Below are 26248 nucleotides of genomic sequence, written 5' to 3'. Positions count from 1 at the left end.
CTTTATCACGTTAAAAAGTATGAGAAAAACTGGACCATTGACCTTCCAAATGAGCAGAAAAGCAGCTTATCACAAAGGCATCGCTGCTTTATCAGTCTGTTTCAATGCTTTAAGTGCTTTCTCTTTGTTTAGTGCTACTCCTCACATTCCAGGGAGACTGGAATGAGGGGCAGAAAACAAAGATATGCTCCTTGGCCATTTTCTCCCATTCCCCTTCCTTTGTTGTCATCAAATAGGCTTGTCACTGACACAAAGCCCAAACCTAAGACTGGCATAAGAATAGCAGTATTTGCTATTCACTGGGATACAAACCACTCATCATTCTTTTCCCTGAATAATTTGAGTGATGCAATGACACATTACAAACAATCCCACATGACTTAGAGAAACCCATCATAACAATTAACTGAAGTGAATGGTCCAGAGCGGACTGCTGTATTAATGTTTTGTATATGGAGCAGTTTGGAACAGTGAATTGCTCCATCAGAAAGTGTGCTTGTGAGAGACCTGAGGGTAAAGGACTGAACTCACCAGTTAACCTAGGCATAACACGCAATTCAGAGTGCAGCGTGAGCCCCCTACTCAGAAGAATGACAGTGAAAATGCTACAGGATACTTCTTTGTCATTTAAGCTGTCATATTGCAATTGCTGCTGAGAGCAGTGACATTTCTTGGGAAGGCAAGAGGCAGTCACTTCCAGCCTCTTCTTGTACAGTGCTTGCAGCTTGTTTTTTGAAGCTACTGTTTCTGCATGCTCACAGCATTCTCTCAGGGATAAGTTTTCTTCATGTGTCTTCTAAGGGCAAACATCAATTAATCTTTTCCCTGAAGAAAACAACTCATTAATAAATGTTGAGCTTTACAACTGTGGGTCATTTTTTAACCTCCTATAATCAGGTCTACCCCTTTCTGAATCACAGTAGACTGGTTGCTAGACTGAGCATTTCTTCCTCCTGGTATTTATATTACACTGAATACACACGGAATGACAGCATTCCAGGGAGGGAGGAGGGGAAAGGACCAAGAAGCCCTTGGAGTGGGGTGGAGGTCTTCTCAAACACATCAGCAGGAAATCTTGTGCCATGTGCAGGACTCTGCAGAGAAATAAAACGAGCTAGACGTCAGGGATGAGATTGCATCTCTGCTTGTCGATTTCCCTGCAGTGGAGTGGTCAGGACATCTTAATTAATTCCACTTGTTAATGAGCCAGTGGCACTGCTGCAATGCAAACAGTCTTTCTCCCCTCCTTTTTTTCGGGGACAAATAAGTTAATGCATTTGTAGCAGTTACTCTTCAGGTTAGTTTTTCTCCATTGTCTCATATATACGTGAATTTCTGCTGTGAGGTTAGAGAAAGGAGAATCTAAGCTGCTCTTTCTTTGCTCTTCATTGTGTCTCCCGAGTATAGGGGTTAGGGCTTGGTAGTTAATTAAGCACTGTAGGCACACAGCATGAAACCACAGGGTATCTGTGGAAGACAGAGCAAGGCAAGCAAAGAGTAAAACCTCCACACAGCTTTGAGTGATTTCTGACTCAGAGAAGGAAGAATTCTTCTGCCATAATTTTGTTGTTTTTTTACTAAGCTATTTCAGACTTCAATAAATACATTTTTCTAGGGCTACCCTGAAGCAGTTTCAATATTGATTTTTTTCATACAGCCCATTTTTCTCTTTTGCCAAACCATTGTCAAGAGCTGGTTATGGGAGACACTGTGTTTCACTGACAAAGCAAACAAAATCCAAATGCACACAATTTCCATACGCTTTGCACCATTTCAATATGTGAAGGTCAGAATGTTCTATACAAGCAGCACAGAATGCAACTGGATGTTATGCACTGCCCGGCCTCTCATCTCAATACCTTCCCAGACGTGACAGAAATACCATCACCTGATGAATAGAAGAGGAATATGTCACGATGACACGAGAAAGGACAATGGAACTTATCTGAGAGTAGCCAGATGGGTCCATCATTCGTAAATGGCAGAAAGTAACAGAGTGGGTAATGAGGACACTTTATGTCATAGGCTATTTCTCACAGGATTGCCACTTGGCTGCATCTGAAGTTATACAATCCTTCTGCCAGTTTGTAATTTCTTCAAAACAATGTGATAGTGGGGGTCCTAGGGTGCAGGTACATTTTGCAGGGAATTAGCAATCACGCGTGTTTTCTGAAAGCATGTTCCTTATGGACACATCCGTGATATTCTGGGAAGTCATGCAGGAATTAGTCACTGGAACTGTACCAACAGTTCTGACGCTGCCGCTGCAGGAGCAATGGGAAGCAAGATCAATGCAAGAATGGCAACTAAGACCCATCTGCAGGAGGAAAACCATAGAGCTGTGAACTCATAATCCGAGTTCCAGGTGAGTTAGAGCGATAAGTGGCACGCAACAGCACTGCAGCAGTAGGCATCCCACTGACGTATTAAGGAGAGATGTAAGCACTTGCAGCTTTCAGATGTTTTAGGAAAGTACAACAACGCTTAATGCCTCAGGGATAGCGTCACACCAACCTAGGTCTGAGAAAAATTAGCTACTGTGCATGAAAGTGAAGGTGTTACAGTTTCAAGTGCGTAATACATGGTGTACCTGTGATGTTGGAATGACTTCACTGGCAGTATGTATTAAGTTATGAGATTGTTTTGTATACTGTATTTCGTATCCTCCTGTTGGTTTGTTTGTCTATTATTTCAACTTAGTTCATCTCAGACAGCTGTTACTGCAAAAGACAGCTGCATGTTTAATTTTTTTAAGTGTATCTCTGGGAGTAGAGTGTACGACCAAATTGAAACAGAGTTGCCAGTGTTTGGATTGGAGAAATTAGGGCATTGGACACCCAACTAGGAGTGCAGTTTTAAATGGTGGAATAAAATTGGGTGGATTAGCGCATACTATGGAGGACGAGAAAGAAAATGATAACTATTTTGCATAGCAAAACAAAAGCTGTACAGTAAACAGAAACAGTTGGTATGTGCAGCTAAAAATAAGTGACCACTTTCAGAAAATTTTCACTTTAAGTGTAGGGATGTTGCACATGGAATTTTCTCCATTTTTGCAGAGTAGAGGGCTTAAAAATTAAAGCACAGAGGAATATAAGGATCTTTCAGCTTCCTATTACATTGTTTCCAAGATGACTTTGGATTTCCCCCAGGAAGTAGTATCAAACTTTTCTCGATCTACAAAGAACAAGAATTCCTCTAGTTTGCTGCGCCAGTTGAACTCCCTCAGCACCATGGCAGTAATTGCTACCCAGTTTAATTCACACCAGCAGCAGAAATTCTCTTCTCCACTGTGATCTATGACCCTTAGAACTGTCAAAAAAATTTTGCACTTCCTCTGCTTGCATGACCTGCACAGTTATTACTTGGTGGTTTTGCTAAGGAAGAATTTTACGCATCAATAAACTTAGTTCAAGACACACAGTGGGACAGTCCCTGCATGTGGCAGGTTTTGGGGTGGTAGATTGTCTCCCTGTAGAGGGAAGGCCAGCTCCAAAGCCGGGACTCAAATCTAAGCTACTGTAAAGCATCAGGAAGTGTTCATCTCACAAGCCCCATTTCAGAACCATTAATTTGAATTTCTGAGGAGAAATTGAGATGTGTTTGTTTTTTCAACTCTGTCATACAGCAGGAAATTACATTATGCTCTTGTTATACTCTTGTTGCCAATATGATCTGGGATTAATGCCTCTTGAAGCTTTTTATGGTGTAGCAAAACAACTGGGCTCCAGAAAGAGGGTTAAATGGCTCTTCTTTGGTTTGCTGACTGTTTGTCACCCAGTTTTATGGCCCTCGGGGGATCCAGCTGACCAACATACACATCCTGCTGGTCACTGCCCATGTGCAGACCCGTGTTCTGGGTGCAGGTAATATACTCAAGTCTTTTCTTCATTCTACAATGCCACTGTAATTACGCAAATCTCAATTACTGTGCTCCCAAAACTCATCTGTGTCATCAGTAGTAATTAACTGAAATCGCAAATTCTCTGAACTTACTTGGTGCCTTTTGTGACATTTGGACAGGCAGATTTCTGTTACATTTCCCCACGGAGTGTGATACATCTCAAGAAATGCTACACCCCTGCTCTCTAGTTCCCGCCTGGGTAGCACATCTTCAGAGGAGTGGGATTGATTCCCAAGGCTGGGTGCTCTCTCTGGAGCTTGTGACTGGATGTGGGGGACTGCCAGCAGATTTTTCTTTGAAAGTGAAGGGAGATACGTTGCAGCAGTGGTGTGCTGTGATGCTACCATACAGCGAGAGGTCTGTGCGTGAAATTAGCCCTGGAGCCTCGCTCTAGACTGGCAGGCAGCTTAATTGCTTTTTGTTAGCAAGCTAAAGTATTCATTTGAAGGTGTAGAACTGTTTGTCTTTTTGCTGGCTTTGGCCTAATTACATATAACCCATGGACTTGAATCAAGTTGTTAATATTCATCGGGTGTTTGTAGAGCCTCTGAAGGGAAGCACTTGATGTGCTCTGGCTTCACATGCTGCATCTTTCTTCTGTTGTTAGACGAGACAAAGCTAATTCTCCATCCTAGGGCCCAATCCTGCAAACTCCTGCTCATACAAGTCTCGTCAGCAGGATCAGAAGGTTAATCCTTTCTGTTGTTGTTAATCTTTGAAAACCCTGATATTTATCTGACTCTGTGTACCACCATGGCCAAACCACTCCAGCGCTTACTCAGAGGAGCAGAAACATTACATTTAAGTAAAAAAGATGAGCTTGCAATCTGTAGATGACCCCTGGCTGATTTAAGATATTACAGGGAATTTGCTGGCATTTGTATGGGTGGGTTCTGTTTTCTTTGGTGTAGTTAACACACCAGTGCCCCGCATGACAGGTCAATAATTCTCTGCCCATTACGTGCGAGGCAGCGCAGCAAGGTTTGTTCTTGCTACATGATAGAAGTTGAAGTATCCAGATGGAACCACGTAGGTTGCAGCCCCCTGCATTATCCCATCTTTTATTTAGGCCTGACAAGCTCAATTAGCATTATCTTGTGCCTCTGCATCGAGGGGACTTCTGTTAAAAAGGCAGAAGAAAAGAGGAAAAGTGAAAGATAAAGGAAAAATATTACTGAGGAAAAAGCAGTGAAAAACTAAAAGGGATTTATCTGGGAAGAGCTTTCACCTGATATTGAGCAATGGGAACAGCTATATTAAGAATCCTATGAAACATGACCTTTTAGATGCCAATGCTTCACCGATTCCCTTTTCAACACGCTGCAATCTAGCAAATAAGTTGATGCTGATTATAGAGGTGAAACAGGATACATACAACTCTATCCAATTAAATGGGAAGATGTCTAATAACCTGGATGCTGAGCTGTGGCTCCTCGTCTGCAATTTCTGTTCTCCGATCCAGTCCCCCACAGCTCCTCAGCTGCAGACCCTGCTTTCAGAATCTGGGGAAGAAACAGGGGCTTCGTCTCCTGAATCGGTGCTATCTGCACGGCTCAGGATTCATGTAGAGACTTGAGCGATCTCATACATTTATAATGGTTCCCTTCCTTTTGGCTCAAGGATATATTTAAATGATGGGGATGTTTAGCTAGAATTTTTCATTTTTGAGCAATTTTTCTATTTTTGGCAGCTAAGCTCATGCATTGCATTTAAGTGACTATGCAGGCAGGCTGACTTCCAGAGGTGTTGGGCACCTGCTTTTCCCACTGGTGCTATGACCTTTACAGACTCAGTAAAAGACATAGTCCATCTCCACTCCTTCGCTGAGGAAAGGCACTTTATGACCAGTCATAAAAGAGCAAAACACTAAAGCATTTGGTACCTGAATACATGTACACAGTTTCATTGCTTAACTATGGAAGATTGAGAATGATAATTTTATTCTTTTCGTTACTTGAGGAAGGGATATAAGGGCTGTGTATATATGTGCATAAAAAGGTTGTAAAGCCGAAGGAGATACAGTGAGTCTCAGAGCTTTGATTCAGGGAAACTCCAGCAACACATGAAAACAGCTCCCAGGGTCAGACCAGTAATGAATTTACTGTGTTATTACCCTTTTGGTCAGCTCGATGTGACCAGATATTCTGGTAAATATTTTTGTAGCATAGGAGTCAGCAGCAAAGACTATCAAATGTGCTTTGTGATTATTCATAATCAGAGCTCAGATCTAAAAGTTACAAACGGCCCTAAATAACACATTAAATAAACTGTTAGACTTTTAAATACCTTTGTCGCAGCTGACATCACATTTCCCAGCTAAAATCACATCCTTATAATGGCACAGACTGGATCCTGGGATCTGAAATTCACATGTGGATCCAAACTGGGATTTTTCTTCTTGGGAAAAAAAAACAAACAAAAAAACAAACCAAGAAATAAATAGAGAGCTACAGAGAAGTACCTGATTTTCCTTTGTATCTGGCTCCTACCAGTCCAGCAATAAACTTCAAGACATTTCTTCCATGGAAGAGTCAAATCCCAGGCTGACCAGCTATGCAGAAAAAAAATCAAAGATAATATTCTGGAAATAGTACAAGTAGAAATGAGGCAAAGCTCTTTTTTTCTTTTTCTTTTATTTTTTTTTGCCATGGTACTAACAGAGTCATCAACATTTAAGCACTTTGCATTAGACATACCTTCTCAGCCCACCATTTCTCTACAGGTATGTGTGAATTACTTGATTTTGACCTGGCTGGAGGTAGTTAACATTATCAGCACAGATGCACCTTATCTCTCTGACTTTCAGCATAAAAAGAGGCTCTTATCAGGCAGCAATAAAGGAGAGAGAATGGATGGTAGGAAGAACAAAGCCTCAGTGATATCCTTCTCATTGTTTCCTCCTGCTGAGGCTTTTTTAGAGAACTATTTGTCTGCATGACCTTCCTACTGATCTGATTTATTTGACTATTAAAATAAAAACTGAACTTTGCTGGAATATGATTGAAGAAAAAAAAAGGTGTCAGTTCAAGTAATTCAACTGCACTAAAACCAGCACAGTCCACAGTTCTCTGTGTGTCTCAAATATAATATTCCCTGGCCTTCTCATTAGCTATCGTTGTTTCCATCCAATATGTTGGTGGGAGATGAAAGGTAATTGATATATATAACCTAAATGCATTGTGGAATGTAGTGCATTGCAAGCTATAATAAAAATGTTAATTATGAATATATTCTGCACATAGAAGATATAAATAGCAGAGATGCTAAAGCATGCATTTTCCAAGTACAAACAAACTGATTCCCCAGAGCTGGGAAAATCAGCCAACTCGCAGCATGGACGTCCGTTCTGGGGAAGCAGTGGCCAGTGCAGCAGCTCATCTGATAGGTCTGCTGTGGCTGTGGAGTCACTCAGGAGTGAATGCCCATGCTCTTCACTTGACCTTGTGTATTCAGAAGCCATTAGCAGTTTTCTTTTCCATTGCAGCCAGTGACCTACCCCATTTCCATAGTTTCCATGATTTTGGAGCCTCTTCGGCTATGCTCCAAAGATGGAGTCCTTTATCCATCTTATTATAAAATGCAGTTGCTGTGGTATGTGTCTTGTTGACACTGAACTGGCCATTCCCTTGATCTGTTTGAAGTGATGGACCTCGGACACTGCAAAATTAATGAAGCTTTTCCTAACTTCCTCTGTTACAGTGTGTTCTTTTTTGGGCTCTACCATGACTGGGATCTTCATACAGCTTTCAAGTTTTTAAGGCTTGCAATCCCATTGATGGCTTATCTGAAATTTCTGCTATGTAAAAATTTAGATTTGGGTTTTTTTCTCCCTTGTGCTCTGTTTGATTTCCTCACCTAAGGGCCTTGCTGCCTTCTGCCTCTTACCAGATAAGGATAGCTCTTTCCTGAAATCAAGTCTTTACCTGTACCCTGGCCCAAGAATTCACTTTTCTCGTATCCCAGTGCTGGTATTTATTTATGAGTCTTTCTTCAGGACCTGCCTATGCTTCACGAACATCCTTTTCTGTGCTGGAACCAGAAGGTGCCCTGCATCCCCAGCTGAGCTGCTGCCTGGCGAGCAGCTCTCCCTTCTCGCACTGCACATCCTGCCCTTGCCCATTTGCCTGCATTGTGTGCGGGTGCATGGGGTTTGCTTTATGGCTCTCCGGGCATGTTTTCCCACATATTGGAGCGCTCTTTCGCTATGTATGTGCTGGTTTGCATCTGCCGTGGGCTTTTTCTCCCCTGGGTATCGCCTCTTCAAAGCCGTGTGTGGTTGGCGCGGGGCCGCTGCAGCTTCCCTGGTGTGAATGTCTGGTTGCTGGTCAGGACTTCGTTTGCTTTACCCAGTGCAGCATGTGATTTTGTGCTAGACAGTACTTTCATCTCCTCTCTGGCTGTCTCACTCCCCAACTGTTCTAATTGCTTTTTCTATGTCCTCCTTTAGTAATTTTTCTTGTATTATTTTTGAGATTGATCCTATTAAGTTCTTATCCTTCAGTATGTCATCCCCGGAGCTTTGAAAGCAAAGTCATTTGTTGTGAACTGCAGCTGAATTACTTATGCATTAATTGCCTTTGTAGGTCCCTGATTTTTCTCATAGACTTTTTTTTCTTTCTATGACATATTTTTCTTTGAAAAATATTAAGCATCATTTACCTCAAATAGCCTGCTTGGATTTTTGCTGCTTGCTTCTCTGAGCTTGTCATTAAAACCCCAAGCTCTGCTGATGTTATTACCAGTTTTCCCAACACATATTACAAAATTAACAGCTCTGAAACTGCACAAGAGTTGTCTGTGTCAGGTTCTGTAAAGATTAACTTTCTCCTGACCCTCTTTCTGTAATGCTTTCTGTTCAGGACACACAAGGGTGTAGTTCTTGTGCTAGCCTGCTTGAAAGCCATCGCTGATATATTTTCTGTGCTGTTTCCTGCTCTGGGTTTTGCAATGAGCAATAAAGAGGCACGTGAGATAGAAATACACTAAATAGCATTTAATGACTTCTGTACTTCACAGCGCAGCTAATTACACAGCAAAAAAAGCACGTTTGAAGTTCCTGTGCCTCTCAGGCAATGAGCCCCCCTGCTCCATAGGCTGCAAGTGAGATAGATATGTCAGCGAGCGCATTTTAAAGGCGAATGCTGCATCTCCTCCTTCCTTCCTGGAGGAAAGTACTACAGCTTGGGCACTTCCTAATCTTGTGGGGCTGCTGCTGGCACCTCCTGGGACAGCAGCAGACAGCAGTCCTGCTACTCCTGATGTAGAAATCACGCCGGCTTCTGCCAGCATTCCCAGCATAACGGGAAGGCTTCCCGACTCAGCCACGGCCAGACAGCCTGGTCCTGAGGGCATTGTCACAGCCATCTATATCTGCATCTGACAGGCAGCAGCCTGATTTCCAGCTTAGCCCACTGACTGCTGTATAATAAAACACAAGAAAGGCACACACAGCCCTTTTTGTGCCAGCTAGAAAGACGCTAGATATCTTTATACATTATTCTTTCCAAATGGGCGTGGGGAGGATTTGCATCCCAGGAACACACTTAGAGGAAGGGGCAGAAGCCCTTGTGCAGCTCTGTGTAGCGTAGAAGAGCTTAAGTAACTGATTATCTTGTGATTGTTTCACAGTGGGAAAGTTTGAAGATCTCAAGAGTGCCTGGCTGCTGAGCATTACCATCACCTCAGCATTATGTTTTAGCTGAGTGTTTGTACCATGGCTCTGCACCAGCCTAATCCAGAGCTAACCACAGTGAGCAGCAGCAGAGCGCAGGGAGCTGCCATAATCCATTTCAGCCTATCGGCCCTGAGCTAATGTAAACTCAGGACTATCCAAGTGCTTTCAGGGAGCTAAATCGAGAGTCACGAGATTAAGCTCCTGTGCCCCGATTTGCCACAGGCTTCCCACGGGACAGCCCTGTGCTTCAGCTCCTCTGTGCTAAGTTAAAAGTAACAGCGTTTTCCTCCATCAGCGTTCCAGCCACAAGGGAGCTGAAATACTAAACACATGAAGAGGTTGAGGAACCTAGAGGCTGCAGCAGTGGTAGCCATCTCATACAGAGAACCTGAAACTGTCTTCCATCGCTGGGGTCTGCTGGCTGGGTCAGTACCAGCTGAGAAGCTGGCTGTTATTTGGCAAAGTATGATCTAAACCATATGGCCCAGCAAGGAGATGGTGATGGAAATCTTTATAGAAAACATTTCACAAAATGTAAACAACAGATTTTCTACACAGAGATGAAGATGGAGATTAATGCTTGAATTATCCTGGATAATTAGTGTAGCAGGTAATTATTTAAAATCTGGCACATCTGTGAATACATCACTTTGACTGAATTAGAAAATCCTCACAACTGCTACAGTAAGATGGCTTCAGCGATCCCACGGGGAAATCTTTATGGGAGATTAATTCTCACTTCAAATGGCAGAGATTTGCAAGAGGATTATGTGGCCAGTATGACACATTCGCATTGTGATAGTAAGTGATACAGTTTTTTTCCTCACAGAGAAGCCGAGTGCTGGTTTCTTTGAGTTCATGTGTTCTTTGAGCTTGAGGGCTCGGCCCTCTTAAGGAGTGTTTTATAGCTGAAATGATGAACAGTGCTTGAAAGAAAATGGTGACAAGAACAAGGGCAAGAGCAGCAGAAGCTCAAAGAGAGGACAGTGGAATCCAAACTTGGATTTAAATTCCTAAAGCAACAAGGTCACACTTCCAAAGCTAGTGGATATGTTTCTTTAGCTTATTATGAATGTTACCCAACAGCTGTAGTCTAAGAACATTGTATGAGACAGCACAGGTCCACGAGGATCCTGTCCTCGCTGCGCAGTGGATCTGCTTGAAGCCCCTCGCCGTGGCGGAGCGCTGCAGGGCACGCCTCGCGCCGCCGAGCTCCCCTTGGCACGTGCCCTCTGCCAGCGCTCCCTGCGCTCCCTCCTCTCCGCTCTCTCGGGAAAACTTCTCCTGAAGCCTCCCAGGGTTACGTCCGTGCTGGCCGTCCCTGGGAGCAGGCTCCCACACGCCATCTCCTGCGATGCATCTCTGTAAATCAGCGGCTGGCGCAGCACCGCTGCAGGTAGCACTGAGCATCCCGGCAGGAGGTCCGGGCTTGTCCATCGCTGCGTAGCTTTGCAGGGTGTGTGGTGGCCAGGCCCAGGCCAAGCAAGGGAACGGCCTTCGGGTTGAACTCTCGCTGTATTGGTATTCAGGAGCTCGCTTTGAGTATTCACCTACGTGCTATTTTTGCAACAGCTCTGATGCAAAGCAGGCTCAGACTCGGGCAGCTCTCAAAAATGTAAAGCTTGCCAAACGGCCTGCAGTCACTGGGGAGACGCACCAAAAACCTGCAGCAGGTCTGGCGGTCCACTGGGCCACATTCACAGCCCATGCAATGACTCAGGTACTGGTTATAACTCACGAGCGCTTCAGGTTTGAATTGGGTATGGAATGATTGCTGAAGCATGGTACTCTTGATACTCAACACAGGGAGGAGAGTTAGGAAAGTAGCAGTTTTGTGTGCCAGATTTCACTACTTACAGCACTAAAGAGAGCTCTAACCAAGAAAATGGTGGTTTCCTGGCACACAAAGACATTCTCAGTAAAATTGAAATGTCTCTTTGCTATATATTTCCAACACAAAACTGCTGCCAGGAGCTCTCATCTGATTTTCTCAGGTTCTCAGAACATCAAGGTGAGTAATTGAGACAGGCAGAGTTTATAAACCCTAGGGAATTCACAGCGGCAGAAAAGAGAGAAAGAAAAGATACTTTGAGCTTTGTATAGAAAGTCTAGTCTTTTAAGAGAGGTTATATTGCACTTGTTGACTGAGACTGCACAGGAACAAATACAGGCGGGGCTGAAGCCAGCATCCACCAGCCTCACCCACAGACACATTTAGACCAACAGGGATTTGTTCAGACCAACCACAAAACTTCCCCAATGAGAAACTCCTGCTAAGTTTCACAGTACAGCCCCACACCTGCATTTAGCCCCTAGTCAAGCCCATGTAGTCCCCTTAAGCTATCTTAAAATGGAAGAACAAAACCCCAAAACACTCTGTGCAGAAAAACTAATTTGCAATCCCCAAACTACAGGTTTGCCTTATCCTCCTCTACAAACAGCATCCAACATCCACTACTAAATTGCTGCTGCCTAAGACATGCCCTTTTTATAATGGGCTGAAGGAAATTGCTACCAAGTCACCACACCTGATCCCACCACCAACACTGGACATTTGATGGACCTTTGTAGAAGGGAAGGGTGGATTTATAGCCTTCTCCAAACTACCTTCTCCCTTCTGACTCCTCAAAAGGACGTTTACACCTACTTCTGTATTGACAAAGAACTTTAAATATACCTGTCTCTATCCAAAATAACAGTTTTTGCACTCTCCTTCAGCTACTGCCTTACCCTAGACTCTCCAGCTGCCCCAGATAGTGCTATCAGTGTTGCCAGGTGTCTGTAGTTCCTGCACACCCTGAGAAAGGCTTACTCACAGTTGGGCTGAATAACTCAATGCTGGTCTCATGCAGCTATTCCCCTACAAAAGGCTTTAGATGCATGAACCAGCAACGCACCCCTTCTCTGCCAAGAGAGATTTGATCTCCCACCTCCCTTGCAGACAGCATGCCCTCCCTAATGGCCCCTTGGCTCACCTGGCCTGCGATGCCAGTCATTCTTCTTCCGAAGACTGTTTCAACTGAAGTTGCCCAGACCAGGAAACATTCAGGTAGGAAGATGGGCACGAGTGAGTCTTTAGGATTGAGCAGGGAGCAGCCAGCCCTGCTTCTGGAAGAGGCTGGGACAGCTCTGTCTTTAACTGTGAGCAGTTATTAGGCAGGAGTCATCCTGTGGGCTGGTTGCGGAGCTCAGAGCACTAACCCAGAGTCTGGGAAGGAAGAACAGCAGCTGCCTGACACCAGCTTGTCCTGCTCTGCTCTAGCTCTGCTGAGCTTGCTGTGGCCTGCAGGTAGAGATAAATGAAGAAAAAATGAACAACAAAAAAATTTTTTTTTGGGGGGTGGCAGTTATTTCTACTGCTGTAAACTGCATTTTTTACTACCTGGAACATCATTTCCACCAGCATTAGCTTCTAATGCTTCATGGGGATACTGCAATTTTCCTGCTTATGGGGTCTGATAGTGTATGAGGCAAACAGGAGCATGGCAGGCTGCTTCTCTGAGTCTACCTACAGCTTGAAAACAGCCCTTTTGGTAAGCTGGCAGGGGATAGTAGTGTTCTGGGCTGATTCAGACCATCTGCAGAGACAAATGTGCTCCTGGGCTACTGAGGAAGTCTTTTTAAATTGAGAGCTGCACATAATTTGAATACACTACTAAAATGGAGTTCAGCTGCACCTCACTGTCAAAACATAAGCGTATTTTACCCATGTCAGAGCACTGGAGCGTAGCCAGAAAGCCAGTGTAGTAATTTTTGGGGCATGATGTTCAGCCATATTTTATTGAACTCCCTGTCCTACACATCGCTGCTTGTTTCTGAGAGCTGCTGCCCTGCAGCCCAGCATCCTTGACTGAAGCGGGCTGCTTGTTCCAGCCTGGCTGAAATCTCAGAACCTTAAAATCCTGCATTGTCCTTTTCTCCTACCTTGTGCTGTTACTTAGCCTAAATCATCACGGCTTCGGTTTAATCTCATGTCAGATACCATTAGCATAAATGCTGAACAGCTAAAATGTCATAACCATCAGTTTAGCACTATACTCTGCAATGACAACAATACACAAATTTACCATTTAAATTCAGTGTACGATTATAAGCTGTGTTCAGCATTGCTTGGCTTGAAGGCTTCAAACTATTTCCTTCCTTTTCTGTCTAATGTCAGAATTTCTGCAGAACATACAAAACGGTGGCATTTTTTAACTTTAAGACTAGTATGAAACAGCCTGAAATCCATTTTGAATAGCTGCAGTATCTCTCTGAATCCAGGCTGTAGGTAGATGTCTCTGCCCTGATGTTGAAGGGAGTATGCAGGTTGTTACTGGGCAGGACAGCCTGTTGACTCCATGGACTAGACTGCAAATAGCTTGATTTGGGATCACCATTTTGCAGTCTGTAAGGTCAGTCTCTTGTATAGACTCAGTATTCCTTTCCTGGTGACTGTATGGACTGCGTGCCTATCTGTGCAGCTGGAAAATGATGCTGTTAACTTTCCCCCTTTACTTGGTTGGGATGAAAAACACTAGAGCACAGCAAGCTAGCATGGTGATAATATAAATGAAAAATACCCACAAACCAAACGGTAATATGTCTCCCGTTTTATGTAAGGATAACGCAGAGGCAAGATTTAAAATATGGCACGCATAAAATGTGTTACTTCCCTCTAAGAGCTGAATTAATGGATGCTATAAAAAAGAAACCAAATCAAAAAACACCATGAAATATCTTTTTCCAGGGAAGAATGTGAGAATTCATTGGATTTGGACATGAGAAACAACAATCTGTGATAATAAAAGTGCTAGCAAAAAGCAAAATAAGAAATGTGTTTTCTTGCTTCTTGTATTGGCAAACTAATAAGCACAACCTCTAAAGGACAAAGCCAGGCTTTAGCATGTGAAATTATTTTTGTGGAATATTGCTATCATCTCATTTCTCAGTGATTGGTATTTTTACACTCTGGCTACATGTCACACCGATTTTTTTTTTTTTTTTTTTTTTTTTTTTTTTTTTTTTTTACCTACACCTGCAGTAAGGGAGATGGAAGAAGCGATACTGTTTTGTCTGCAGCTGGAGAAATCCTTTATTGCTCACATCACCTCCTCAGCCATGGGCATTTGTGCCAGGAAAGCCTGCCTGAAGCTGTTGATAGTCTCTTTCCTTCTCTCATAGGACCATGCGGATATTGAGTGGAAGTTTGCACGGACGAAGCTCTGGATGAGTTACTTTGATGAGGGTGCCACTCTGCCACCTCCTTTTAACATTGTCCCGAGTCCCAAGTCAGTTTGGTACCTTTGCAAGTGGATTCACAATCAGCTGTGCCCAGGAAACGACTCTGACAATGAACAGAAGAGGCATGAAAACCTCAAAACGTTCACAGTAAGGAGCTGCGTGGGTTTATACTTCATTTTTCGAGGGTGCTTGTGCATGTTCAGGATTGTGAGGGCCATTGCTCTGCTGGTGCAGTAGAAGGCTGCTGGATCATTACCTGCTAAGAGCCATCAGGAGCTCTAAAGACAGGACTAAACAGGTAACATATCTGTGCCTTTCTCTTTCCAGGAACGGCACGCGGACAACCTGATTCAGAATCAACATTACCAGGTAAAGTCTTGAGCATATAAAGTTTTTACTTGCTGTTTCTTCTTCCTGCTCATTTTCTAATACCTCAATTCTTGCTTGCTTCTAGAATATATTTTGGAAGTGTAGGTTCTCTAAGAGAATTTTGCTTATCATGGACTAAAACATTTCCTCATTAGAGGTGGGATGATTCAGTAGATCACTCCTAGCCTTTCACTCCCTCTGAAGTAGTAGAAACACTTGCCAGGTATCAGTCTGGCTGCTGAAGTCAAAGGTGGCGTCCCCATTGCCATCAGAGGGACCAGGCTGTCACGCCATCCTGATTAAAACTGTTTCTGCAGCACTTTTACACACTCTTGAATTGTTCCTCTTCTCTTTTTTGCAAAGCATCCTCAACTCAAACAGTGGTTGGGATTTTCTTTTGTTTTGGACAGCTCAGGAAGGAGGAATAGTTCCTGTGTTGAATTTTGCTGGTTTTGTTTATTCTCAGCCTGCCTGTCATCAAGTACTCATTGAAGTCAACCTACAAAAGGATGAAACTGTATTAAAAACACCAGCTTCAGTGCTTGAATTCAGGGTGATGTATTATGCCAGCATGCTGGAAGGAAAAAAATTCTCCAGAATGTTAGGTGGTACGTTAGGCTATACTGTCAAAAGCCATTAGTAATTTGTCTTACTTAAGACATCTCCTGCTTTTTGAAGAGTATTTTTATCTGCAGTTGATGTTTAACACAATTAGTCACCTCTGACAACAGACATTTGGTACTTTCTGACTTCACAGCACAGCTTATGGGTGCCAACAGTGGGAGCTCTTAAAAAACCTCCCAGTAAAACCTTGGTGCGGAGACCATCTTCATGCTCAGAATTGTTATCCCTATTTATGAAATGGGGGAAATGAATGGAAGGTTTGCAGTAGTCTCTTCTTTATGTAGAGATCACCCTCTGCGTACGTTGGCTGGCACAGATAAACGTACAAGCTTGACGTACCAGTTTGCTTAGATAAAGCCAGCAAGGAGGGACACAAGCATGGAACAAAATGGATCTCATCCTACCAAAAACCTGTACTGTAACAAACAGCCCAGGTAACACAGAGGAGCAAAAGCCCTTAGAGCAGTCACTGACGGTGTGATTCAGTTCCTCCAGCACTGTCCACAGACACTGCAGCAGCCTTGAAAGGAGTTTCTAACCTGCCATTAGGGAATGCTCGGGCAGCTGGCAGATGTGGTTTAATGTGAATGTGCATTGCCCCATGGGGTCCTGGCTGTTCTTCAGGTTATTTGTTGTCAACATACCCTGCTTGCCTTTCAAATACTCGATAAACAATCTTCAAATGGCAAGCTCAGCTTATCACGATACACAGCATATACACATGAGATTACCAATCTTAAAAACTTTCAGCAGCTGAGATTAAATGGCTTGAGGACATTTAAGAACACCAAGAATTTTTTCTCTGTGACTTTTACATATACAAAACAAGTACAAAATACCTGCTTGCTGTAGTTAACAACTGAGCATTCAAGGTGGAAGGTAGATAACCCTTTCCAAAGGCTTGTTCCATTTAAAAGAAAGTGTTCTGTTTCAAATGGTAAGTGATTTTCTTTTTAGACAGCAGAGTCAGGACAGTCACTGTCAGTAAGAACTCAGTAAAATGCAGTAAGAACAGAGTTTGGTCTGAGCCAGCAGTTGAATCACTTGTATTGTTTCCTATTCCAGGAAGTGATAAGAAATCTTGTGAAAAGATATGTCGCAGCAATGATAAGGACTTCCAAAACCAATGAAGGTTTAACTGAAGAAAATTTCAAGGTAATTTATTATTCCTTAATAATAATTTATTATATTAATTCAAGTAGCCACTTGCAGAGTTTGCACTAACTTGTTAAGATGATTTGTAACCTGCTGTGGAGACAGGACTATTATGGGAGCTGGGAATATATTTGATGTGCATGTGGGGGTGAGCAGAGAAAATATTATTATTTGAGTGTCTTCTCATATGATCGCCTCCTAGATTTAATATACAATATGTTATGTAGACAAAAGCATTGGAAAACAGTAGGAATGAAGTATCTGATTTGAGTCAAGATCACATTCCTAATCCTAACCTAGACAGAGCCAAAGAATAAGTCTCAATTAATGAATACGAAGAACACTTACCAACAAGGTTAAAGTTGGGCCTATCAACTAAACAGGATTCCTGCCATATTTCTAAATTTCAGCAGTGTTTCCCCTCTTCTATAACTGTCTTATTTGACTTTTTTTGGGGAGGGGGGTGGGTGGGCAGAGGGGGCTGGTCAAGAGGGCCAGTCCCACGGCTTTAGAGACAAAGATCTTGTGAAGTCTACAATTCTCAGGATTACCAATACATTTTTTTTTTTGTGTGTGTGTGTGTTACTGAATAATGAAGATGTATGTGGTATTCTTGTAAGTGTGATTTGGTATCAGCCACTTGGATAACGCTGAACAGCTCTCCCAAGAGAACGTGATCATTCTTTCATGTCATAGATAAAGCTGCTGAGTGTAACTCATTTCTCCTCTTGCCCTAGGAATTAAAACAGGACATCTCAAGTTTTCGCTATGAAGTTCTTGACCTCTTAGGAAACAGGAAGCCCCAGAGGAGAAGTTATTCTACCAGCAGCACAGAGGTGTCCCAAAAGGATGAAACAAATGAGGATAGTGCTGGAGAAAAATCCAAAGCCAAGAGCGTGTCTTTCAATGTAGCCAACAAAAAAAAGGACTTCAATGTATCTGCTCTAATTAAAACTATGTCTGGGATCGATATGGTGGAAGAGAAGCCAAAAAGCAATGGGATCAGTAAGCGCTCTTTTGTCCGAAATGGAAATAGAGTTCAGAGACTTTCCAGCTCCAAGAAGGAGTCCTTTAAGAGACTGGGCCTGCTTTTCTCCAAGATGAACGGACACGTACCTGAACCAAATTCAGAACCCATGTACACTATTTCAGACGGAATTATTCAGCCCCACTACATGTGGAAGGACATTAAATATTCTCAGATTGATAAAGAGAAAGAAGAGAATTGTTCCAAAAGTGAAATTAACCTCAATGAGGTGGACTACAGTGGGAACACAAGACTTACAGGACAGAGCAAGGAGTGCCCTGTGGTTTGTACCAGCTCCCTTCACTGTGCTTCCAGTATTTGTTCCTCTAATTCCAAACTTATAGACTCGTCAGAGGATGTGTTTGATTCATGGGGAGAGGCTTGTGACTTGTTTATAAACCAGTGGAAAGACGGGCAGGAGGATCACGTTACAACTCGGCTATAAGTAAAGCTATCTTAACATTCGCTGGAAAACTTAGCCAATTATTTGTAATGGTTTGCTCTCATCTGATTCAGCATTACTATTTCCTTTCTGTCCACAGGTGGAAAACAAAAAAAGTGTAAAACTACTTCTGTTAATCTATTTTATAGCCATCTGCACCTTTCTTAATTTACTTTTTTTACTAAACTAAAGGTTTCACCATTTATAAGGTCACTATAAACCACAGGAATCCCTTCGGATGCAGTCTTAGTCTTCAAACCCCACAGACTTCCGACATGCTGGTGGCCAAGTAAAGGATTTCTCCAGTGCTCTCATCATCATCCCGCTGCCGCTGGGTTATCGCTGCTGCTATCCAACACAATTGGCTCTGCATCCTGCTCAATTTTCCTCATCAGCACAACCAGCTGGTGAGCAGTGGCTTAGCAGGAGGCTGCAAATCATATTTAAAGTCTTTTTAGAAAGGGTTTCAACTTATAACTGGCTTTTTGTTTTCTTTAAGCATACAACCTCTGATTTTTTCGGTTGTGTGTTTTTTCAGGTTGTTTATTATATTGTCTCTTATTCAGTCATAATTTACCCCTTTGATTATCCAGCTAGAACATGCTATGATTTGCTTATTTACCTAATTCCTGTAAGAAATTCCCCCCACAGGGAGCAGAATGACCTTCCAGTTAGGCTGACAGTGGAAGCCAGCACCTGGCCTTGCTGCCAGGTTCTGTGTAGATGAACTGACCCAAAACCAGCTGTGGCTGCTTGAAACATAAACCTCAGTGTGGTTGTCATTTCTCATGGGCTGAGCTGAAACCCAGCCCTGAGCCTTGCCCTTACACCCCACCCCTCGAGCTGTATCTGGTTTTTGAAATGCCTAATCTTACTTCCACTGCTGCATTTGCTTTTTGCTGCCTCTCTATGGATGTCAGGCTTTAGGAAGAAAATCATCATCCTGGTATATGGCAAGAGAGATAGTCTTCCCTGGGCCTGTGAGCTGCATTTCTGAAAAGCAACCTAAGCAATAGCAGCTCAAACTGCATCTGGCAGCCTGCGAAGTCTCTGCAGTTCCTTTTCTAAGGCGCAACAAAAAGGAGTGCAGCAGATGTTACCTTTTACTTCCCCAGTTGTGGTAGTGTCCGGACAGAGCCTAGCGATGTCACTGCTTTTGTCCTAAGGAGCATCAGAGAGGGGAGAAGACAACCCCATGAAGGGCAAAACGGTTGAATTTTTAACAGTGATTTTTTTTTTTTTTTTTTTTTTTTTTTTAACAATGTGATACTTGAACTTTCTTCTGCAGTGTTGCTAAGAAACACAGATGATTGGCACTTACTTACCACCACTTCAGAGCTGTTATTAGTCAGCTGCTTTCTTGGAGAAAGCAAGTCCTGACCAGGAGCTCAAAAATGGCGATCGCGTGTGACAGAGCTTCGTTACAGTGCTCCTGCAGTCACGCCTGAGGCTCTGTTCCCAGGAGAGGTTACATGAGCTGGAGCATATCCCAAGGGTGGTTGCCAAAAATCACCTCTTCTGTGAACTGGGTTGTGAATTGCATTTGTAAAAGCATAATGCTGGAAAATCTACACCTACTGTTGGCCTGGTCAGATTTTAGCAGCAAGGGGCAGGAGCGGCTCTCACGGCAGCACGGAGGGTCAGGAGGAGAGGGATTTCTCACCACAGCAGTCCCCCACAGAAGAGATGCTGGGATGTTTGCAGCTGGATACTCTGCCCGAGTTTTAAACCTGACTCCCTCCTCTTGTGAAGGAAAACCACCTCGTTGTGTTTCCCTTTGGGTACCTATACAGCATTACCTAAAGGTCGTGATGGAGCGCACCTACATCAGAGAGAGAAATGTGACCGATGCAGCCAGCTCCTGTAGCAGAGTTGCAGATGCCAACACACCAGACTCATGGGAAGTTTTCAATACAGACCTCAATCAGGGTGGAGACCGTGGCTCTAGGCCAGCTCTGGTGTCAGGAAAAATTAGCAACTAGGAGCAGACTCAAAAATGGTTCTGTATTCCTTGCTTATAAATGACACCAGTCTTGTTACCAGCATGCAGTATAAAGCCCCAAATATTTAAGCCCCTAGCTGTGTTAGTTAAGGCAGAGTGAAAAGCATTTTTTGTATCATTGGGTTTCAGGCTTTCATACTAATTGCAGGGTTAGAGTTGTCTTTGAAAACTGCATCTCCTCTTCCTTTATGAAAGGCTTAGCAAACTGACATCGGCACTACGCAAGGAGACTTGCAAAATCTGAGGGTCAGAAGCAGTTTGCTGATCATTTGTGAAGAAATCCAGCACCCTGGTCTTTTAAGAGGTAAATCCATCAATACAAGAGAGCTGCAGTCAGAACCAACTGAAAGCAGTTCTCAAAGCAGCTCACAATAAAAGCCCTACAGTTTAATAAACCAAACTGAGCATGCTTCTGGAAAGATGAACATTAGCAAGAGCTGCTACAGGAGGATGAAGGAAAGGGTTTGAATCATTTTATGCCTCACCTAACCACACTGCGGTTTCTGAACTCTGCTTGACATGGGGCCAGCAAATCTTTATGGTATTTCCTGTGTAACGAGTAAGAATGAAAACAATCCAAGTACGGTTATGCAGATTACATCAACTGAGTCTGAGGCTGGGAGAGAAGCAGGGTTCATATCCTTGGACAGTAGAAAGGCTTTTAAGTTTTCCACAAGAGCAAACACACTGCTACTGGTGATGGTAATATTGTGTCATTCAAATGCAGCACTGCATTAACAGGTACAAATAACAAAATGAAATGCAATTAACTCCGCAGTGGTGCCCCCCAAAAATGTAAAAATGACACTGGGCAGCACAACTCCCTTCTCTGCAAACTGTGAGTCATGTTCCCCTGCTGCGTCCTGAAAGGGCAGGGGTAGGAACTGCCACATTGGAGTGGCATGATGGATAACGCAGTCTGCAAAAATCTCTCCATAATGTTATGTTAAAGGCAAGAGGTACGTCACATGGCTGCTTGGCTGGGGCTCCCCTGGGATTTGTTTCATGACTCAGATGCTTCCTAGCTCCCAGCTATGAGCTAGTCTGAGCTGACTTTGGAATTTAACACAAATATTTGATTTGGCTGTGGTTAATACATGTGTCCAGGAGTTTGCAAAACTGTCACATTGGTCCCCCAAAAGGCAAAATTCTGTTTGATTGCATCTATGCATCCCCTTTGGTAGCAACAGACTTCATAGCAGCTGGTGAGTTATTATGATTATTACTCTAAAACAGGAGCTTCAGGGGAGGGAAATTAAAGTACCTTGTGAAAAATACATTTGATAAGCAAAACCTGTTTTTTTTTTAAATTCACTTGCAGTCACAGTATTTGGGATTTCACTTGCATTTTCAATTGCTCAAAAAGAAAACATGTTTTAGTGAAAGTTTTTCTTTCCTTCAGAGAAATCAGTGAACTACCCCTGTGCTGTCTGTGCAAGCGACCAGGGAGGAGCTGATGGGACACTTGGAGCTTCTCCTGTGAGGAGTTAAACTTTTCCTTGGCTTGGGTTCAAGATGCACAGCTGTGCTCCAACTGGTACATGCCTGGCCTTTATTCTGTGGGCTTCAATAATGATCCTTATACATATGCAAGGAATTTGGAATTAGTTGTAGCAGAGATCTTGACCACTTGCCCTTTCTTTAGGTGTCTTGCTCTTGAAGCTGCTTTATTTCTCACCTCCCATCCCCGGTGTCATTTTCACCTAGCTTTTTAAAGCAGCACACCTACAAATGATCACCAATTAAAAAGTTAACAACTAACATCCAGGGTTAAGAATATCAAACAGAACTAGGAGGTGTTTGTACTCAGGTCAGAGATTAAAGAAGTTGTTTCAGAAACAAGAAATTAACTGACATATCTCTGCAGATTATTTGGATAATTGCATTTGTATATTATTCACTTACTGGTATATATGTAAATACTCAAGTATTTGTATATGTGGTCCCTACAGAGGAAGCATGCACAGCGGCAAGAGCGCAGGATTAGCGAACGGGACTTCTGAGGGCTAGTCCGAGCTCTGCCACTGACTCACCTGTGACCTTGGGCAAGTCACTTAGCCTCTCTAATGCCTCAGTTTCCCCATCTGTAAAATAGGGATAATAATACTTACCTACCTCGCAGGGGGGGTTAGTTCATTATTTATAAGCACTTTCAGATCTTCAAATTAAAGGCGCTATATACAGTAAGTAGTTAATATTCGTAGCAGTAGTATGTACTTTTATTTTCTTACAACTAATTCAGGTTAGGATTTAACTGTATGTCCGTTACGATAGTTTTCCATGTAGAAAACTAGCACGGTTTCCCACAAAGGGAACTTAGGGGACTTCTGCAGTAGACAGAGAGCAGGAGCAGCGAACCCTGGAAGCCTAAACTCTTAACACCCTTGCTTTTGTGATTTATGTCTCACCCTTAATGTCACTTTACCGTATTTATGTTTCATCCTTTTTCTGACGGTACATGTAACATAATTTTTAGCAGAAACAGCCACTGTAAATATTAAGAGTATTTAAATAAATACATTCATGTATAAATATAAAACCTTTCCTTTTAAAGAGGTTAAAACTAGTTGATGCAACAGACTTCTAAGCATGGGGAGGTTCCACAGGCAGCCCAGCACTGATGCACGCACACACGGCAGGATACTGGAGCAGGGCTACAGGGAAATTCCACATGTCATCACCTCCTTAGCATTCACTTTTCACCCCATCACTGGCAAGGGCAGCAAGTCACGCAGGTGACAGGGTGTCGCAGGAGGGCACGCCATGCGCTGGGGAAAAGGGAGGCCGTGGCTGGAGCAAAATCGCCCTGCTGCCCGTTTTGCCCCGAGGAGCGGGATAAGGCGGCTCCCACACACGCACCTCGGGCAGTGGTGCGTCGCCAGCACGATGGCTGCGGGAGGAACCTTTCCCGGATACCGGGAGACCGTCTCCTGTGTCCCTCCGAGGGGGCTCTTCGCCCTCATTTCTCTGTAGGTACAGTTTGGTTTTCTTTAGTGCTTACTCGGGATAAAGGTCTTTGGTTTGAGCGACAGGAGCTCTAAGACTTGACTTACACAGTACAGGCACTACGAGCATCCCAAGCTCCCTTCCAGGAACGCGAGCGGTTGCAGGGTATCCGCACCGGCTATTTGGACAGTTACTAACAGTGTGAGCAAGGATCTGATTTACTGCTGGCTTTTCTAGCAGTTCGAGAACTACACGAGCACCTGCTGCTCTCACACCATTAAGCGTACGTCCCACTTCCCTTGGGACTTCTCAGCTTTGCTTTGATATTTCTACTTTCCTTTTCAAAAGGCCAAAATCCCAAAGAAAAGCATATTTCGATTAACCAGGAAGAGGTGCAGTTTTGGTTTAATTTTTGGCTGAGTTCTCCTTCAACTGGTTAACTTGTCCTGCAGAATGCTAACACTTTTCCACAGACACATCCATGAGAAAGCTCTGTGCCCCCTCAAAGGCTGATTTCCAAAGAAACAGGATCACTCCACCACCACCGTTGCAATTCCACTAACAGAATGGCAAAAAATAAGCAAAAACATCCAAACCACCAGGGCAGCCTATGATGAATGAAAGTCGTTACTTAACTAAAAACTCTCTGGAGCTGTTTTTGGGGTGGGTGCGCTGCGAGGACCTCTTCCTCGCAAGAGGGACTCGGCTGGCCAGGGCAGGCAGCACAGCGGGTTGCAGCCCAGGTGTGCTGGAAGCCCTGGTGACTCTCATTCATGTAATGGTAAAATTAATTGGAATCAGTGAGACTACAGTGAATAATAAATCAGCTCACTGGAGGAGCATGTAAAATAAGCTGTTAACAAAATAATCTGTAGTTTTCAGTGACTGTGTAACTTGAAACCTAACAACGCAGTTGTCCAGTCCCCTACTGGATTTTTTTTTGGAGGAGCAGGCAGGGAACACTCCAGGCTAGCCACATTACAAATGTTTAGAAAATACACTAATTTGATTCAATTTCATTTTCACACTACTTCTTTCCCCATTTCAGGCCATTACACTTTTACAAACAAGTCATTTATATATTATTCACATAATTGCCTCCACCCAGAACAACTACTGCTCTGGAGTAACTTCACGACCAAGAACAAGTGTTTTAAAAACAAAACATGCTTTGTCTAAAAAGGTAAATTTAAAAAGCGGAAGCATTTGATCCTTATCTTCTGAATGTTTGATAGTATTTTATGCTTCAGGGAAATACTTTTACTGCTCTTTTAAGGTGTGCAAAACAAACAAAAAAAACCCCCACCATAACAGCAACAGAAACGCCCTAACCTAGCTCAAACCACCCACAATTTTAAAGGCCAAATTGATCCTGGAGTTCTTTCTTTACATACAGACCCTTCTCGATCGATGGCTCACTGACTACGGAAAACAGTGCAGCCCATTCCTCCTGGCTAGCACGTCCTCCTTCAGCATGGCTTATTTTGTTTATTTTGGGGTGGTTTGGTTGTTTGGTTTTTTTTTTCCCCTCTCCAGTTTAAAGCATTTCCATATCAGCAGTTAAGTCCTAAGCCAGCAGAAACGATGTGCTTGGGACAAGACGTGATCAATCAAGGAGCTGGCCTTTTAGCACATTAGCTAACAGAACACTGTGATACCTTTAGCCAACAGAGTGAAATGCCTTTTGACTATAAATAGTTGTTTTTGAGCAAGGGGGCACTTTTTGGTCTAGCTATTTTTTGGGTATTGTACAGTCTTATTTAAAAACTACTGAATGTGTTTATAGGTGGGTCTGGGAACTAGAGGGCTAGGGATCTTTGCGAAACCAAGGACAGCAGATGTTTAAGTACTCTCTTTTCTATATGGCAAGCCCTAGAGACCCGGGCTTACTCTGCAAACAGGTTTTTTAGCAATCAAGTTTTAATATCAAATTAAATCTTCATTAAAAAAAAGCTATCACAGAAACGGCTTTACACCTGAGCATATTTTAAAATGCCATTTTACTTCATGGGATAAAAAAGGTGAGGGTTTTTTTTTTTTTTTTCCTCCTTTTTTATTTTAGTTTTGGTCAAAAACTTGATGGCCTTTTCCAGGCAAAAGAGCTTTTAGATGTTGTAAGAATTTTGCGTACGTAAAGAGGGAGTGGGGACCTCAGCATTTGCCAGTTGGGTAGTAATAGCCACCCCTAGAGAAGGGGGGGGGGGGGGGGGGGTAGAAAAGGAGAATAGCAAAAAGCAAAAACAGACGCTTAGTTTTATGTACTTTTCTACTTGCATCTCTTCTGTCCGTAGTGCAGACTCCATGTCATACCCTCGTATAACATGTAAAAATGAAATGGTGTACATAATAAATAAAATTATTTATTTTATGTGTATTTTTAGCTTAACTGTAAACTGAAAAAAATAAAAAGCATTTAATTTTTTTCCCAGAAATGTAAGCCTATTGAAATTCAAGGTGTTTCTACCTTTTCAGATGTAACATTTCCAGCTGCCTATTGATAATAAACATTTATGAACAGCAATAGATCTGACATTTCATAGTTTTTTAAGATTGAGTTCACCACAGACTTCTCAAGGGCTGTCAGTGGTCAGAGGAGCACTTAAGGGATCCAATTCTACAGAAACTTATATTGGTATTTACATAAAAAAGACACAGCACAGCTTACCTACAATGAAGTTGGCCACCCAAATTGGAGCGAGTGTTCATGGGCAAGAGCTGAACAACACCTGGCTGTGGAAAAAAAAAAAAAAAAAACAACACAAAACCACAACCCCAAAACATTCATTATATCCTGTCTACAACAGAAAATAGCAAACCACTGGAAGTGTTGGTAAATAAAATGCACCACATGAAGGCAACTACTCCTGTACAAAGAAGTCTAA

The 26248-nt window shown here is 42.9% G+C and overlaps 1 protein-coding gene across 2 annotated transcripts in view; it reads left to right on the top strand.

Annotated features, from left to right (window-relative positions):
• Positions 1-25887, top strand: part of TRPC5 (transient receptor potential cation channel subfamily C member 5) — a 104346-nt gene extending 78459 nt beyond the window's left edge. For both annotated transcript variants that reach the window (XM_029997289.1, XM_029997290.1), the window contains 4 exons: positions 14742-14948; positions 15129-15170; positions 16860-16949; positions 17687-25887. In XM_029997289.1, the coding sequence (XP_029853149.1) occupies positions 14742-14948; positions 15129-15170; positions 16860-16949; positions 17687-18421 (1074 nt within the window). In that variant the 3' untranslated portion in view covers positions 18422-25887. The remainder of the gene's footprint in view (positions 1-14741; positions 14949-15128; positions 15171-16859; positions 16950-17686) is intronic.
• The last annotated feature ends 361 nt before the right edge of the window (positions 25888-26248 follow it).

This window comes from Aquila chrysaetos, chromosome 21 (genome assembly GCF_900496995.4).
Source record: "Aquila chrysaetos chrysaetos chromosome 21, bAquChr1.4, whole genome shotgun sequence".
In the NCBI taxonomy this organism is placed as follows: Eukaryota; Metazoa; Chordata; class Aves; order Accipitriformes; family Accipitridae; genus Aquila; species Aquila chrysaetos.
The sequence above is the reverse complement of the archived record's forward strand: the minus strand, read 5'-3'. Positions and strand labels throughout refer to the sequence as shown.